The sequence below is a fragment of the Montipora foliosa genome, chromosome 13 (assembly GCF_036669935.1).
Source record: "Montipora foliosa isolate CH-2021 chromosome 13, ASM3666993v2, whole genome shotgun sequence".
NCBI classification, from domain to species: Eukaryota; Metazoa; Cnidaria; class Anthozoa; order Scleractinia; family Acroporidae; genus Montipora; species Montipora foliosa.
The window spans coordinates 20482991-20501566 of NC_090881.1; the positions used below are offsets into that span (position 1 = coordinate 20482991).

The window sequence follows — 18576 nt, forward strand, 5'->3', positions numbered from 1 at the left end:
AAGTTGTTGACATCTTGTTGGCCTCATGGGGAATGACCACCCAGAAGTGGTACTCAGGCCCCTGGAGGGCATGACCCAGTTGGCTCTACTCAGTTTGGAAGCCTCCCTGTTGTGGCTCGTTTTATGAAAGGGGTGTTACGATTAAACCACTTAAGCCGAGATACCATTCTACATGGAACATTAAGACTGCCTTGTCATTCCTAGAGTCCTTGGAACCCTTAGGAGAATTAACACTAAAGCAGCTTTGTTATAAGACTGTTTTTTTATTAGCACTGACTTCAGCAGCAAGAGCTCATGAACTGTCTGTGTTAGACTTGACTTATTCTCTCAGGAAAGAGGGGTCATGGGAATTTTCACTAATGTGAAGAACTCAAGACCTGGTCACCCAGATCAGAAGTTTCTTTTCTTGGCATTCCCAGAGAATCCCAAGATTTGTGTTATTTGTTGTCTTACCGCTTATGTGGAGAGGACAAAAGGATTACAGAAATCCACCCAATTATTAGTGTCATTTATTTCTCCGCACAAGGCAATTTCAAGTCAGTCAGTCTCTCGGTGGCTGTCAAGAGCCTTGCGTATGGCCAGAATTGAATTGAATTACACTGGCCACTCAAGTAGAGGAGCGTCTACCTCAGCCACTGCCACGGCAGGACAGTCTGCTGATCTTATCTTGAAAGCTGCGGACTGGGCTTCTGTTCAGACCTTTGAACGGTTCTATCATGAAGAGTCATCTGCTGGTGCTTTTGCAAGGGCTGTGCTTAATGGTTAGATTTATCATTTCATGGAATACCTCTGTGGTATTCAGTTACAGGAGGCTTTGTACTGTTGTAGGACATCAAGTTTCTTTCTAGCCTCTTTGAGAAGTTATTGTTCATGATGGTTGTGTTACTTTGCCTTATCCTATTTGCAGGAGGCATTTATTGTCTTGTTGGAGGGCCTTTAGGCCTCATCTACAATCCTAGACAAAACTGTTGGGAAGGTTAGCACTTTTGAAGTCTTTATTGCTTCTCTCCCCTGCCCCCTCCTTCAATGTTGTGCAAAACTGAATGGTTTCAGTGTAAAATTGTTGACTTACCTTCCAACATTGAATAGGGGGGAGGGGGGGCTATGTAAGAGAAAGTGAAACTATTTCTTTTGAGCTTTAACAGAAGCAGGTTGAAGTACAGCTCTGGTGTGGTTCATTCACATAACCTTCCCAACTACTTTTGTCTATGATTGTAGCTTCATGTAGTATTATTTAATTGTTACGGTTGTTATTTGGCCTTGTCTGATTCGCTTGACAGTATTGCTTTGGTATACTGCACCAGTATTGTGACTATCAGTCGGAGAGGGGTGAAATTATATTTCCCCAGAGGGTTACTTGCCTGACGGGGAGATGTGGTTCTCCGAACCCCTCGTAGACTGATATGAGCAATACTGGTCCCCAGGCCATTGGAGGATATATTTTCCTCCCCTCCCTTGTACTGCCAATCGACATAGCCTCACACACCACGACTCAGAGGCACAGCGCATGCACATATTCTCTTTTATATTGTGGTATCCAGGCCGCGGCCACACGACATATGCACCAGTATTGCTCATATCAGTCTGCGAGGGGTTCGGAGAACCACATCTCCCCGTCAGGTAAGTAACCCTCCGGGGAAATATAATTTCTCCATGCAGTTGCAAAAACTGGGTTCATAGCTGCATAATTCTTCCAGCCAGTTGGCATTAGCTTTTCTTTGTGATGAGTTGTGAGTTTTGACATACCGTACCTGTATTTTTTACAATTATAAGAATTAAGTTCTCCTTTACAACATGTTCTTTTGTGCAGGTCATAGTTAACAATGACGAGATTAATCAACTACAGGAAGCCACTGGTGTATCGTACGAGGAAGCCAATCAAGCCTACATGGTAAGTGACTTGCAACAACAAGGCAGAGCAGGAAATTCGGCCTGTCAGAACATCTGAGATGATCCAAGTTGTCTGATTGGACAAGCTGGTTGTAGAGCACTGATGTTGGAAAAAACAAACAGAAAAATAAATAAATAAATAAGTTTGTTTCACGTTTGATACTTCAAACGATTGGTTTGAGAAATGATTGTGCTTGATTTTAGTTGTATATATTTTAGCTTTATGCTTATCGAATTATTGAATTTATTTATTTATTTATTTATTTTTGTAACTATTTAGTACACAGCTTCAATGTAAATAAGTGGCAACTTTTTGAATTCTGTGTATAATAAAGTTATTATTATTATTATTATAACACATTTTCCCTGAAAATGAACTATCAATTTGTGTAATTTCCTTGAGCAATTAGTGCCGCAGCACAGATATTGATTTCCATGCAACTCCTGATGTACGTGTGCTGCATAATTGCTGGCACACCAATCACACGTGCTTGTCAGCTGAATCGCTTTGTTTGTTGGAGCAGTTGTTGGCATGTATTGGCAGTGTCTTTAACTTTCTGAAAAGATTGTCAGGAAAGACGAACCTGAAGACATGCAGTAAGGAACTCTTCATGATCTCATGGCGGTCAGTTCAGGAACTGAAGATCTCAAGTCCTTTGACCCAAAGCCAGACATCAGCAACTGTTTTCTCAGTGGCAAAAGGAAAAGGCACTTTGTATCAGTATCTTCTTAATCTGGAGGGCCCTCTATCACTGCAAAGAGAACAAATACCACTGCTAGTGGAGCATCAGACATGATACCAGAACCTGAAGAAGAAGAAGTTCTACATGTACCACCACTTCCCAAACTTCCCGAAGATGAGTCAGACCTAGAATGAACACTTTGATATAAATTATCAAAAGAGTGAACTTTTATTCAATTTGTCAAGTTGTGTTCTAATTAGCCAATTAGCTTTTCACTAAATTGGGACAATGGTCATTGAAATACACTGAATTGTTGATGTTGTATTTTGGACAAGTAGTTTTGTGGTCAGGACAAGTAAAATAAACATTACACTTGTCCCAAGGGTTTCCCACCCTGTGAGGGCTAAATGTTGGGATGATAAGATGTGTGTTACTATCAAGGTAGACAAGGTATACTGGCCAAAAAAGATCAAGTTATTTTTATTTAAAGCGAGACACCACAGGCTGTCTTTACTTTGGTTTTGTATATAATTCTGGCTAATTTCTAGTTCATACTGTTTTAATAAACCAGTTGCCGAATGGACATGCCATTCCCACCTGCATATGTCAAAGTACAAATAAAATACCATCAACAACGGCCTGGTCAAAATAGTTTTGAGGAGTAGGTAATGCACCAATCAACTCGAAACTTCAATGGGATGTTGAAGTTTCGATTTGATCGGTACAGAAGATGGCTTGTGTAATAGTCATCTAGCCCTTGCCTGGTAGGGGGTACCAAGGCATGGCCCCCAAAATATTTTAAAAATTTGGCTTCAAATGGTTGTTTTGGTGCATTTTAGGGATAAACTCAGCCCCTCTTTTTCAGCTTACAGATAACACTACCGGTACTCAAGAACTTTTTCCCTCATATGCCAGCTGTTTTTCACCAGCAGCTTTATTGGGAAAGTCCTTATGCAATCAACAATTTTAATCAAACTCTTCAAATCTTTAGAAATACATTGTAGAAATGCAAAACTATAGGTTTCCAAGTCGACATAACTGCGATCTTACAAAAGAAGCAGTGGAATCATCTCCACGAACTCGTTTAGGTGCCATCTTGTTTGTAACTGCAAGATTTTTGTCTGCTGACTGTTCATGTGGCTCATTTTCCCACGTCATGTTCAAGGCTTTCCAAGGCCCCAGTAATTTTGCTCTAATTTTCCTCTTTGGCTTGATTCAAGAAACATTGATATGATATTTTAGTATACACTAAAACAGTGGATAGCGGTGAATGCGGGTGCTTATTGGCTCGTCAAACTCTGAATATCCCGTGCTATTTACGTCTGAGCAACTCCTGAAAAAATGGCGTCCCAATTTGCATCCGTGACGAGTGAAGAAAACATCCAAATTAATTTTTTGTGCTGTATATTATCTCACTGTTTTAGTATATACTAAAAGAACTACCGGTATTCACCTCAGTGTCGGTGGCTAGCGTTGGATATTTACCTCGCTGCTTTGCGGCTCGGTAAATATCCACTGCTAGCTACCTCCACTTCAGTGAATAGTTGTTAAATATTCAAGAAACAATGATATATATTTTTTTGGTTACGATTTATTTTCATCTAGTGGAGACCTCACATTAATTTACATGTATTTTCAATGAACTTTAGTAGGCAGGACATATTTCGTTGTTGGCAGTGATATTGCTGCCTGCTGGCCCATTTTGACTGGTCTGCAACAGTAATTGAGTGAAGAAAGGATAAAGCTATAATTATAAAGTAAATGAAAGATGTCAGTTGATATTACAGTGAAGAGTCAGTTGCAGAAAAATGGCAATCAAAATCTGCATGTGATAATCCAAGTCAAGTTGTTACCTCCCCAGGCCTTACATTTAGAAAAAATGAAGTGCATGTATATCTTGGATTGAGATTGCTGATTGGGTGCTGGATAGGCTTAATCTTTACCCACTAAAGTACTTTTGTTTCTCCCTCTGTTTTTAAAAACAAACTTTCCTTTCTTTCTTATTTTTCCAATCCAGAGTTTCCTATTTTCTTTTTTTTCTGAACATCCATGCTGCTGGACACCCTGAATGTTCTGCAAAAATTGGCACACATGAAGAAGGATTATGTTGTTGGTCTTTCTAGCAACTTTGAGCTAAGTAACCAACAGACTTTTCATGTCCATGTGTATTTTGCAGGCAAGTAACCAGAGTTTGGAGCAAGCTTTAAGCCTTTTGACCAATTCTCAGGACCACAGTTCTTCATATAAGGTGCATAATATTACAGAGCTTTTAGTCAAAGAGTACTTCTAGATGGAAGATTGAAGTGATTGCCGCACGTATCTGAACAATCAAAGCAATATATATTTATTTTCTCTTAGAGGCATCTGAAAAACTCTGGTAGCTTCAATGGGATTTGAACCCATGACCTCTGTGATGTTTCAGCTATGTTAGTAGTGGTATCTAGAGGTTTTGGCGGCATGATACCTTGTATAAGGGGAGCAGCTTGCATTACAACGCTCTGCTGAGACGGCAAAGGTGGTGTAGTTTCTTCCGAGTTGGACATTGTACTCTCTTTTGCTCTCTAAGACTCCAGCGGGGTCCTAAACCAACTAAGCTATGAAGCCACACATTTGGGAACAGGTCAATTTATTGGGCTCTTGTGTTCCCATGAAAGGGATGAGGAATGTGTGACGTCATAGCTCAGTTGGTAGAGCATTGCTTTGGCATTGAAGAGGTCATGGGTTCGAATCCTGTTGAAGCCGCATGAATTTTTCAGGTGTCTATAAGAGACAATTGCTTAAATTATCCAGATAAGTGCCACAATCTTAACTTTTGAACTTCCCAAGGAGTCAGATGGCAAAATAATGTAGTTATTCAATTCTGCTGGAGGAATTTTCAGTCAGACGTCTCTCTTCTGAACAAGGTGGTAATCTTGAATGAATGTGACAAACTTGCTGATGTCCAAATTTGTTTTTGTTACTATTCTTGTTGCTCTTCAAGAAAAAAATATCACTTTCTTGATCATTCAGTAGTGCTTTGTTGTTTAGATGTCCATTTTCACCTGAGTTTAAATCTCAAGATTAATGTTAAGAGAAAGGTGTCGCCCTGACTTGGCTAAAAAAAACACTTAAATATGACACTGCTTATCCAGTTTTGGCTGGAATAAGATAGCAGTACACAGTGAGAAGGAGGAGGATAACATTGTTTAATACACAACAGCTGTCCATTGTTCTGTTTTTGTGGCATGGTGTTCAGTACATGGCTGTGTGAAACAGCACAAATGTTTACTTTTCTCTACAGCCTTTAACCGTTCTTTGTACTTTTATTTGACAGGGTGTGGGGAATCAAGCAGGTATGTTGTGGTACTAAACTTTAAAACATTAAATGGTCTACTATTAAACCAAGGCATGAGCACAGAGCTGGGCAATAGACTCATGTGTACAGCAGGAACCAAAAAAAATTGATTATTCTGATTATAAACAATGTTTTTCAACTTCATTCATATTTTATGTTATTGGTCACTTTACCTTGCCATCACAAACCCGTGCAATTAGAGACACCAAAATGACTTTCTGCGGTTTAACTTTTCTTTCTCACAGTAGTTGACTGTTGCTAATGTACAGTCTGAGATTCATAAAATATTGTACGAAAGGTGATGTTGAGTATTTTAAAAGCTGCAAGCTAAAGTCTAACTAATCTCTTAATTTCCTTTTCCCTAGGAACTCAAACATTTATAGGACCTCAAAATGCCCCTGGGAGACCAGAAAGTAAGAAAAAAAAGGCAGTTATCAGCTGTGGTTAATATCAGCTTATGTGATTGCTCAAAGTGGATTAAAGTCTGTTGTTCAGCAATTTTATTACTGGGAAATGAGATCACTATGTACATGTAGTAGTTTTGGTTATAATCGTGTACAATGATGTTCATACTTTCAGCAATTGACCTCACAAAGGATAAAGATGAGGATTTAGAAAAAGCAATTGCTCTCAGTTTGCAAGAAGCACAGGTACAGTTTACAACTTATTGCATTTAACCAGAAACCCATAAGCGTTGAAACGTGTAACGGCCCCTTGTGTGCTGGGAAACAAGCTTCTGAATATTCAATTTGTTAAGTACCATATTTGGAACTACAAGAGCAAGGGGTTTCCAAATATGGTACTTAGCACTGAAACATTCAACCAATCAGTTCGCAGTGAATATTCGGAAGCTGTGAACGCGTGTTACACGTTTCAACCCTTATGGGTTTCTGATTTAACTGAATGTTTTTCATAGGTCATGTTGATTATTCTTCAATCTGTGCTTGGTCATCTACTATCCTGGACAAAAAGGGTTGATACCTTTTCTCTTGTTCATCCCATTGGACCATAATCTGAAAAGGTTCACAACAATGCACCCTTCCACCTAAATCTTTGTGTACAAGTGCAGATAACCCTGCAGGGGGTGGGGAGAGAATGAAGGGGAGATATGTAATAAGATCAATATTATTTTCCCCACTGACAAATAAAATTATCTTGTGTTGGACAAAGTACAGTAAAAGCTACAGTTGTCACTCATAGGACAGAAAGGGTTTAATGGGGATGTACAGGTGCACTGTAGTTTTTAAGTGGACGGGTCCCATAAAAATGGTTGATCCCTATTGATAAATAAAATCATCTTGCATTAGACGACGTAAAAGCTGTTTCACTCATAGGGAATGGGTCAAGAAGGTTCCAACAGGTTAGTGTATGTTTATTTCACTTGACAGTGATGTCTCCAAAAGTCCAAAAATACCATGGTGAGTATTAGGCTACTTTGGCAGAAACAACTACAGTATATATGAGTCAAGGGGACTTTGCGAGGTGCTGAAACATGCAGATCTATGTAAACTTTCCAATGGTTCCAATGGAAGACTGCTCTTTCCAAGCTATTTTGTTTCTTCAGATGTTCTTTAAAATGTAACTTATTATTAATTAATCATTCTTTGCCTCATTTTACAGGGAATAACTGTTGAAGAACAAGACATTAGCAGGTAGTAGGATTATTTTTGAAGAAATGCACACAGTTTATTAATTTTTATATGTGCAATGTGATGAAATAATATTATTGTGATGTCTTCCACTTTTGTACCTTATTTCAAGATGGCCCTTTTGTTTTTTTTTTTTTTTTTGTTTTTTGTTTTTTTGAAGAGGTGGTGAATGGTACCTCCAAAATCTTGGCACTCGCAAACTTTTCATCCAATTTCAAAATCTCGACAGCCTTTGCAAAGAGTCGTGAAGTCTTGTTTATATGGCATTTATTTTGGTGTGAAGTCTTGCATTTTTTGGTCTCGGTCTCAGATTTGCAAACAAGGGTCTCGGCGTCTCGATGAGTCTCGGATTTTACCATTTGTCACCCCTCTTTGATATTAACTCTCTCCAGGCTCAGTCAAGATAAATAGTTTTAAGCAGAAGAATGAAGTAAGAACTGGCTAGTAATAATGATTAAAATGCAAACGAAAAACAGACAATAACTTACATTAAAACAGCAGAGAGCAATATTATTTGCAAATTTATAATTTTTTTATTTAATCTTCAAGTGCTTTTTTTTGTGGTTAGAGTTTTAGAGGCAAGTTTAGTGGAGAACAAATCAGGACTGAAGAGGAAGCGAGGTGATCCCTGGGTACGGTTTGTGGATCCTGTGAATCCCTATGAACGGCAAAGGCAGGATGGGTGTCCTGTGGGATTGAAAAATGTTGGTAACACTTGCTGGTTCAGTGCTGTTATTCAGGTACAATATTTATGTTTGCAGACATTACACTTGATGTACTTAAATTACTTCATAGTCATTACTGGTACTTCATTTGTACTTTACTTTACTTTGTGATGTAACCCATCGCAGCCATTTCAATGGCAACTTTTATAAGATTTGCTTAATTACCAAATAGAGATTTCCATGCTTGCGCACAGACACAAACAGCAATACTAATACTACTTGTCATCAGGGCACTTGGAGTAGTCAAGAAAGGCATCGAAACACATTGACAAGATACCAGGAAAAATTAACATCACAGAACTTCGAAAGATCGCCCTCCTAGGATCTGGTCACATCCTCCGAAAAGTTCTATCGATCGAATGAGGACCATGACTACCCATTAGAGCCCCAGAACCTGCATTGGATCTGGCGCTAATGGTGAACATGACAGAAGAATCAAGAAGAATCAGAGATAATAATAATAATAATAATAATAATAATAATAATAATAATAATAATAATAATAATAATAATAATAATAAATGGGCACTAGGGTAGAACAGGTTGGTGCCTTAGCCTACCACGGGAATATGGACGCTCCCGACCACCAGAGTCTTGGGTGGAGCACCTTTGGCAAGTGCCAACAACCCAAAAGCCAACCGTGTTAAGGTTACAACAACTTCATCTGATGAGAGAATGTCAAATATTGAATTTCACACTAACGACGTCAAAGGGACTGGAGCTTGTATTGAAGGTGTCGCGTCCGGCAGGTGTCCTGTGGATCAGCCCGGTCATCATCCTGCTACTGCTGAATAACGACAGAAGAGATTAGGACAGTCAAAGGAGGATAACCAACGGTTGTTTGAATGTTACATCAGGAGTGAACCAGAGAGGCACGGGTACAGAAAAAGATTGCTAGACCTGTGGAAAGCCCGTAACATCAACAACGAACTAACAGAAGTCACCGAGCAGAGATTGGCTGATCAAGTACGCCAGATTAAGAACAAGAAGTGGCCAGAGACTGTGGAGCAAGAGGAAATAGCCATACAAGTAAGAAATGAATGTCATGAGATTGAAACTACAGAGCTCCATGCCACAGATACACCAGACTAAGAATATCAGGAGACTGAAACTACATAGCTTCTTACCACAGATGCACCAGACCATGCAACAACATCTGATACCCAAGAAGAACACCAACGTGAAGAGGAACCCAGAGTTTTCACTGCTGAAGAATTACAAGAAGAGATCAGCCCAGAACTGGAAGCCCTTTGTGACAGGATCCTAGAAATTATACAACTAGAAGAGAGAATAGGATTACCATCACTGAAGTCATGTGAAAGAACAAAGCTGAAAGCAGAAGTTGGAAAAATCAATGAAGCCATCAAAAGGATTGAGACGCACAACAAAAAGTCATCACTGAATTGAATTCTTTAATGTATGCAGCTGCATATGTTACTACAGAAAGAATGGGAATGATAAAAGGGAGGAAAGGGAGAAGAACAGAAGAGCCATTCTGGAAGAGAAGGATTAAGGGGATTATCGAAACTTGGCGAAAAGACCTGACCAAGATTGAGGAAGTCTGAAGAGGAAACATGAGACTGAAAGAAAGGGAGAGGGAAAGGTTGGACAGAAAATATCATCTTGAGGAAAGAGGCACTTTGTATGTCTCAGGCATGTTGAAGCAGAAGATCAAGGCAGGTGGAGTTAAGATCAAAAGATACGACAAGAGATGTCAACAGTTCAAATAGAACCACCTGTTTAGAACCAATCAGAAGCTGTTCTACAAAACACTAGATGGAAAGGAACTAAGAGAAAATTAATGGTGTACCTCATCCCACAGAAGCAACCTCCTTCTGGTCAGAGGAAGTTGGTCACAATGAGGGAGCATCTTGGCTAGAGGATGTAGAGGTGGAGCTCAGCACAACAGAGATGCAAGAAGATATTAGCATCACTGTGGAGGATATTAGAAATGGAGTGAGCAAATGGCAAACTGGAAGGCAGCCGGCCTCGATCTTGTTCAGGGGTTCTGGTTTAAGAAACTGACAGGATTGCACTCTAGATTGCAAGAATGCTTGCAAGACTGTATATGTGAAGGGAATGTACCAGAGTGGATGGTCAGGGGAACAACAGTTTTGATACAAAAGGATACAGCGAAGGGTGCCCAGGCCAGCAACTACTGCCCTATTGCCTGCCTACCCATGATGTGGAAGCTCTTGACAGGAGTTATGGGAGAGAAGTTATACCACCACTTGGAAAGGAATGGACTGCTAACAGATGAACAGAAGGGGTGGAGGAAAGGATCCCGAGGAAGTAAAGATCAATTGCTTGTAGACAAGGCAATCCTGAAGAACTGCTGGAGAAGGTTGACAAACTTGTCAATGGCTTAGATAGACTACAAGAAGGCATATGATATGGTGCCACATTCATGGATCCTAAAATGTCTGGAGATGGCTGGGGCTGCCAAGAATATGATCTCTATAATCAGCAACAGCATGGTGGACTGGAAGACAGTATTGACATCAGGAGGAATGGCTCTCAGGCAGGTGGACATTAGGAGAGGAATTTTTCAAGGTGACTCCTTGTCACCACTACTATTTATAGTGATCATGTTACCCTTGACCCTAGTACTACGAAAAATGAGAGCTCGGATACAAACTGGCAAAGGACATGAAGCCCATTAACCATCTACTATTCATGGATGATCTGAAGCTGTACGGAGCTAGCAAAGAACAACTAGGCTCATTTGTTCAAGTAGTAAGAATCTTCTCGCAAGACATTAAGATGTCTTTTGGGGTAGACAAGTGTGCTGTCCTGGAAATGAGACCACCAGCATATCGGGGAAATAGAGGAGGAAGGCTACAAATACCTTGGCATCTTACAGTTGGACCAGACTCTCAACACCAAGATGAAAGGCAAGATAACATCGGAGTATATCTGAAGAGTCAAGAAGTTGTTTTGATCAAAACTCAATGGAGGAAATGTGATCAATGGCATCATTATACATTATATAGTATATAGTATATTATATAGTATAAGCTGTATCATTAATAACTTGGAAGCTCCTCAAATCTCTTTTAACTCATTGACTGCTTGACTGCTAAATTGTCTGGTGTTGGACAGAGTAAAATCTATCATGGCTCAGTCCTAGGAGTCCATGGGTTAGAGTATTCTCAACGTTTGCATTCTGATCTCACTTCATTTGCTTTTAAACACGAACATACTCTATGAAAGGCGTGGTGCCTTGGACACATGCACATGTTTTTTCAATCAACTGTGGTTGCATACAGAGGTCTGTGATAGTTTGTACAATAAAAAGGCCGCTGATGGCATTGTGTCCGTAAAATTATTACAGAGCGTTTTATGAACACGTTTGTTAATAGGTTGATTTTTAAGCTGCATTTACTGTAATGATATAATATTTTTAAACAATTTTATATAATTATTGTGACATAAGATATGTAGTTTTATCTTGTGATGAAATAAAGACTCTTAAAGACTCTTATCATTACCTGGGCTGTGGGTGTAGCACGCTACAGTGCGGGGATTGTGGACTGGACTGGACAATGGAGGAGATAGCCAACATGGATAGAAGAACTAGGAAGATCTTGGCAATGAATGGCTGTCTGCACACCAGGAGTAATGTTGTGAGGCTGTACCTGCAAGAAGCTTGCCCAGAGAGAGTATTGGAAGCGCCATGATAAGGTGGCCCTGTGGGTACACTGGGAGATGTGCAGGAAGTATGGGATAGAGTGTAATGACAAGTGATATCACCATCAACCCTTGCCAACCGCAGAAAATGGAGAAGTGATGATTACCTGGGACATGACTATTTACACAGACAAAGTGCTGAAACACAATCGGCCAGATATTACTCTAGTGCATAAAGACAGACAGAAATGGACACTTACTGACACAGCTGTGCGAGCGGACCAGAACATCACCAGAACTGAAGAGGAGAAGGAAAGTACCAGGAACTAGCATTTGAAATCAGAAGGATTCATGGAGCTTCGAAAGTCACAATAATACCTATCGTGATTGGTGCTCTTGGAAGCATATCAAAAGGTGCAAAGACCTGGTTTGGCAAGCTAGATGAACCTGACTTCCTTGGAAGTGTACAATTATCGGCCATCCTTGGAACTGCTGACCTGTTACAGAAAGTGTTGTGTCTCTAAGCTACGGGGAGTGGCTGAGATACAATAAACCTTACCCAGTGGAACAACTGGAGAAAATCGAATCGATTCGAATCGAATAATAATAATAATAATAATAATAATAATAATAATAATAATAATAATAATAATAATATTATTATTATTATTATTATTATTATTATTTTAGAATAAAATAGAACGATTTTTATGCTGGTAAGCAAATACTAAGAAGAGCCTGGGAGGAGGAGAGTGTGACTCAATTCCTATCACATGATTACCTTATTTGTCCATATGGGTGGTGGGTATTATCCACACATTGCCAGTACATTCCCTGCCCCTCATTTGTGCCCAAGTTGTGTCTCTTGTCTTTTACCATGCACCGAAGCATTAATTATTATAATTATTCCCTTAAGTGGTCTTTTGGGCTTTGTGGCATAAAGTTCTTCCCATGTGGGAACCTGTACATGTACATGTATGCCAGTCTCCACATGTAAAAGCAGTGAAGGAAAGAATGATGCTGCAATAAACCGATGATAAACATAGGATAGGAATATAATGATGATAATGATAATGATAATGATAATGATAATACTATTGTAAATAGCAAGAAAATCTCTTTTAGGACAGAGTTGATGAGGAAACGTCACCTTATCACTCCTTTCTCTTACTATGTGGGTGATGATGCACACAGTAAGTTTTTTTAAAAGAACTGTACAATGCCCCAAGCTTTCCAAAGTCCAAAATCTTTCTCAGAAGATTGTCATTCAATTTGTTGCAAAATACAATTGGACTGATTTTCCGTTTCTCCTGACTCAGAAAATGTGAGGTTTTTTTACATTACAAGTTGTATGATCTCCTTACAGTCTTTGTTTCATCTTCCTGTGTTTCGTCGGTTGGTTCTCAACTATGTTCCTCCAATGGATCCACCAGAAAAACAAGAGGTAATTGATTTCTTAGTGTTCCTTACATCTTTTTAATGGTACATGTATGTTCAACATGGAGGAGCAAGGATGGTACAGTTGGTTAGTGCGCGGCCTTGGTGCAAGAGGTCCTGAGTTCGATTCCTGGATCTCGCATCCTTGTTTCGACTTCTTTCCTTTCTGTGTAGCTAAGTAGCTTTAAATACCCGTAAAACGGAGCACTGATGGAGAGGGGGGATTAAAATGAGTGCACAGTCGACCTCAGGTTTGTCAGTAATTAAAGTTACTGTTACGAGTTATTGATGTTAACATGATTTTTTTAAACTGAAGGACTATAAAAAGGAGGTCCCGTCTCACAAATATCTTCCATGTTCATAACCTCCCTGTGGGACGTTAAAGAACCCAAACACTAATCGAGAAGAGTAGGGGATGAAATTCCTGGTGTTGTGGCTGTCCTTCGTGAGTGTATGGGTGGGTGGGTATTGCAGGTCCACATCAGCTGAATAGCTGCCAAAACTTCAACCTGCTTAAACAAACAAACAAACAAACAAACAAGTTAACAAAGGGTTTTCTAATGATCATTTGTCGGAGTGACTGTTTAATAAATAATGATGTGGTATAGGATGCCATTTTATAGATAATTTTCTGGTTAATAGGGGATATAACAGAATCTATGGTCTATTTGCCTTAGAAAGCTATGTCATTCTAATTCTTTTCTTACTGTACTTTTAAGGCCAAAAACACACAAAAAAAAGAGGATAAATTTGCATCAATACAATATTACAGTGTATTCCTTGTACATTAGGAAGAGTATTACATGTATACATGTTATGGTGCAATTTTATTTTATCAAAGCTGTTCAATTTTGATCTTCTTTTGTTTCAGATTATGATAACAAGTATTTGACAAAAAAAAGTTGAAATTGAACTGGTTTGAAAAATTTTAAATTTTAACCACAGCATACATGTATACATTAGTAAAGAACATAATTGTAGAATACATGTGTTCAGAACTTTTTGAAAAGGAAATCTTCTGTGGGAAGGGTCATTCAATTAGCAACACCTGTTCCTGTTTTCTTCTCATTTTTATGATCTCTTTGTGTTACAGGATGCTTGTCGCATGTCTTTCATGATTGAGCTGCGCATCTTATTTGCATTGATGCTGGGCAGTAAAAGGAAATATGTAGATCCCACAAAAGCTGTGCAGGTTTGTTTAATACCATTGTAAAATTGTGGATCATGCATTTGAAAAAAAAGACTTAGCTGTACATGTTTTCTGTATTGATCCATAGCAGTTCATGGAAATATTGTGTGGACTTCATGGAAGCTGTTTAACATCATGTCCTCACATTTTGTTGAAGACTTTCCTGCATATGATTTTTGATGAAAGCTGTGAAATTTTCTTTTCCTTCTTAGCGTGGCGTTTATAGATTTTACACTGTCGAACATCAGATGACTTTTACTCGCCAATGGGAAACCCATTAGGGGCATAAGGTTTAACAGTATAGCAAAATTATGAACTCTGCATTTTGAACCAAAAAGGTAAAATAATAAGATGTAAAAGAGGACTGGCTGAAAGTATGTGGTTTTGCATAGTCCATATAATTTTAGTTTTTACCAAAGTATGTTTTACAAAAGTCCATTTGAACATGTTCATTCACTTTTCATCAGATCTTGAAGGAAGCTCTTAAGTATAATGGAAGTGAAAGCAATCCTGGGAATCAACAGGTACACCTGGATGAATAAAATTAATAAATAGAAAATAGAGAAACTAATAATGTTACATCCTAAAATGCTGCAATTTGATCACAACATACATGAGCATAATCATGGTGAACGTACACAGTGTAAGAAAGTTTCTTCTAACCTCAAACTCCTTAACAGATTTGCCCTATGTAAAGGAATCCAGGTTGCCCTCAGATTCCAGATTCCAGCCAGTGGATTCTGGATCCCCAATAGTTGATCCCAGACCCCGAATTGTGGATTCCTGGTTCGTAACTCATGGGTTCTGCGTTTGCCTTGACATTGGGCGAACAGATGATGTACATGTATGCTGGGTAACTTTTCTTCGGTCAAATGTGCAAGATTTTTATTTCCACATTTCCTGAATTTTCTGAAGATCATTGAACAACTTCTGAACATTACCAAGGGTTTGCAAAGAATAATTTTCTGAAGATTTCCAAATAATGCTGAAGATATTCTTTTCAAGGACAAGCATTGCAGACTAAAGAGTGGTGTAGATGTTTTATCCCAGAGTCACAAATAATAATAACAACAATAATAATAATAATAATAATAATAATAATAATAATAATAATAATAGTAATAGTAATTTTTTTTTTGTACGTTTCAATTTTATTGATATCGGCCATGTCACAGTTTCCTGAGTGTTTTTTACCTTTTAGACTATTTGTATTTTTACTTTAGTATTTTAATAACAGGACCCCCTTTGATACCACTGCTCATTACACTGAAGGGGTTATCCTGTATAATAATAATAATAATAATAATAATAATAATAATAATAATAATAATAATAATAATAATAATAATTTTTTTTTTAATCAACAACAACTTTATTCACAATTTTCAGCTTCCTACCTACTTAAATACACAAAAACAATAATCATTCATTCTCTCGCACTGCGCAAATTTAATACTTATACTAAATAATAATAATAATAATAATAATAATAATAATAATAATAATAATGACAACAGTATGTCAAGCAGCTGCATGTGTCCCATTAGCTGGTATCAAGGACTTGAAAACAAGTATGTAATGGTGCTTCGTTAATCCCTTGCTAAAACTGTCCCCATTAACCCTTTGATACCTAAACCAGCCTAAACTGACCAGACTTTGTGTTTTGCTTTGTCTAATGCCATAGTATTTTACTCTGTCTAACGCCAGACGATTTCACTCGTTAACGGGGAACCCCCAGGAGTTAATGGACTGGTAATGGACTGGTAATTATTATTGTCCTCCTCTAAACCCGCTCCACAGCAATTGCTGTCACTAGAAAAATTAATCAATTAGCCATACATGTAACTCTGAGATTACTCGTAGACTATGGGTCTGCAGGTGTGAGGCTCGTTCTTGTAACCTGAAATGGAGAAAGGGGCAAATTCCCACTCTAAAGCCATTGAGTTGAGAAAGATTGTTATACAATGTACAGTAATGAACACTTTGTTTCTTCCAGGATGTTAGCGAGTTTACTCACAAATTACTTGAATGGCTTGAAGATTCTTTTAAAGATACGCACAGCAGGAATTCCCCTGGAAGGTCAGTTAATGAGCCTCATTTGAAGCATTTCTCAAAATGGTTCGTTCAGAACCAAAATATCAAAGAGCAACTTATATATTGCTCGAAGCCTGGTCTGTGGTAACCGTTGGTTAAGAGGTATCAGAACCTGTTAAGTGTCCAAGGTATTCAACGCTGGTTAGCGCTAACTATGCTTCGAGCAACCCCTGGCCTGATTGCAATGTGTACCTTAAGTTTCGTTATCTCAAAGTGTCGCTCTTAGGGGGAGGGGGGAGGGTAAAAGGTGACATTTTTTGAGTGGTCAAGAATGTTGTTAAGAAATTGAAACAAATTATTGTCGTTGTCTTGTGACTTGCAGTGGTAGCAACTCTAATCCAGTAGTTGACCTGTTTTTTGGCCAACTAAACGTGGAAGGTGTTCATGAAGGTAAGCGACATAAAAAAGACTGTACCTCACGAGCTTTCTTAGTGCTTGTACTTAGTTTTGTAAAATGTTTCTGCGATGTTATCAAAGTACTAGTTTTGTAATCTGCATTTCGATTTGCGAGTTTTAAATTCACGTTTTCTTCCAGCCGTTCCAGTGTTTGCGTGCAAAAGATGTTATAGAGAGAACGAAAAAGACTTTCTCTAGATTCGGCACTATTCATTTGTCCTGGTATTGACTTACAAGACAAGCGTGCGAACACAACAGCAATACGCTGCTAAATAGGCATTACATTCACAGAGCAGTATAATCAGTTAATTAACAAATAAAGCTAACTTAATAAAATGAATGTATATATTTAAAGCGCGGGTATTAACAATTTAAGCATTATTGCTTAAATTTTTCCAGATAAGTTCGAGGATGACTTCTCCCTTTCCTAATATAAGAAAAGACGCTCAGTTTACAATAGTAGATGGGATGGGTGGTTGATTTAAACAGAAAAGGAGGATGAAAGTTTTCCCAAGCTGAATAAGTAACAATAGTTTACAATAGTAGATGGGATGGGTGGTTGATTTAAACAGAAAAGAAGGACCAGAAAACCTAGAAACGTAGTAATTGAGTAGATTAGGGGCTGTGTTAGGAAGAAATCCTCTGGTGTTATTGCATTGCGTTTGGCATTTTGCAGGAAAAACGTTTAGCAAAAAGGAGACTTTTGGAGCATTTCCCCTTCAAGTACAAGGCTATGACGATGTACACGACAGTTTAGAAGGTGCAATGGCTCAAGTGGAGATCGAACCAGTTGGACCTGAAGGGGCACATAAATCTGGACAAGAGGTAGGGAAAGAGGGAGCTCGGGGTTTGCGCGCCATCGCGTCGTGAGTTTCTTTGAATCGGTATTTAAAGAGTACACACTGTAACGTGAAAACCTGGAAATTCAAAGAGCAATTCATAAATGGCAGTAAATTACGACTACGCGAGTACGAGATTTTGTCATAGAACAACAGTGAGCGCGCGCAAACCAGCGTCATTTTGGCGGGGAAAACGTGAAACCGTCGTCATTTTAGTACGAGGTTTTGCAAAAATATCGTCTTGTGAAAACAAGTCAACAACACGGTAGCAGTTTTGGCATTTTTCGATCAGCAAAATAGCGCAGTTACCAGCAATAAGAATAACTGAGCAACCTATACTGCGAACAAAGAGTAAGATAAATCGTACGGGTATTAATTTTTTAAGTATTTTCGCTATAAAGGAACAGTGAAAACTCGTACTCGTTCTTTTCCTCGTCATAGAATCAAAAGGCTGATTTAGCAACAGAACGGGAACGTCAGTGGCGACGGCGCGCGCAGAAAAAACACCAATGAGAATTCAGAATAGAGTAGACTTCACTCTTTTCTTCTCTATTCTAAATTCTCATTGGTAGTTTTGCTGCGCGCGACGTCGCCACTGACGTTCCCGTTCTGTTGCTAAATCAGCCTAAAAGGTCCCTTACACCGCGATAGCTACGGCGACGAAAACGTCACTTCAAAATATAGTCTTTTCACGTGACGTCACGGTGGCC

General features: G+C 38.8%; 1 protein-coding gene across 2 annotated transcripts in view; it reads left to right on the forward strand.

The window, feature by feature from the left end:
* Nucleotides 1-18576, forward strand: part of LOC137982108 (ubiquitin carboxyl-terminal hydrolase 25-like) — a 44573-nt gene that overhangs the window by 5891 nt on the left and 20106 nt on the right. For both annotated transcript variants that reach the window (XM_068829166.1, XM_068829167.1), the window contains exons 2-14: nucleotides 1811-1891; nucleotides 4750-4821; nucleotides 5887-5905; nucleotides 6273-6320; nucleotides 6487-6557; nucleotides 7528-7559; nucleotides 8125-8296; nucleotides 13278-13355; nucleotides 14442-14540; nucleotides 15005-15061; nucleotides 16534-16616; nucleotides 16954-17021; nucleotides 17704-17852. In XM_068829166.1, coding sequence (XP_068685267.1) covers nucleotides 1811-1891; nucleotides 4750-4821; nucleotides 5887-5905; nucleotides 6273-6320; nucleotides 6487-6557; nucleotides 7528-7559; nucleotides 8125-8296; nucleotides 13278-13355; nucleotides 14442-14540; nucleotides 15005-15061; nucleotides 16534-16616; nucleotides 16954-17021; nucleotides 17704-17852 — 1029 coding nt within the window. The remainder of the gene's footprint in view (nucleotides 1-1810; nucleotides 1892-4749; nucleotides 4822-5886; nucleotides 5906-6272; nucleotides 6321-6486; nucleotides 6558-7527; nucleotides 7560-8124; nucleotides 8297-13277; nucleotides 13356-14441; nucleotides 14541-15004; nucleotides 15062-16533; nucleotides 16617-16953; nucleotides 17022-17703; nucleotides 17853-18576) is intronic.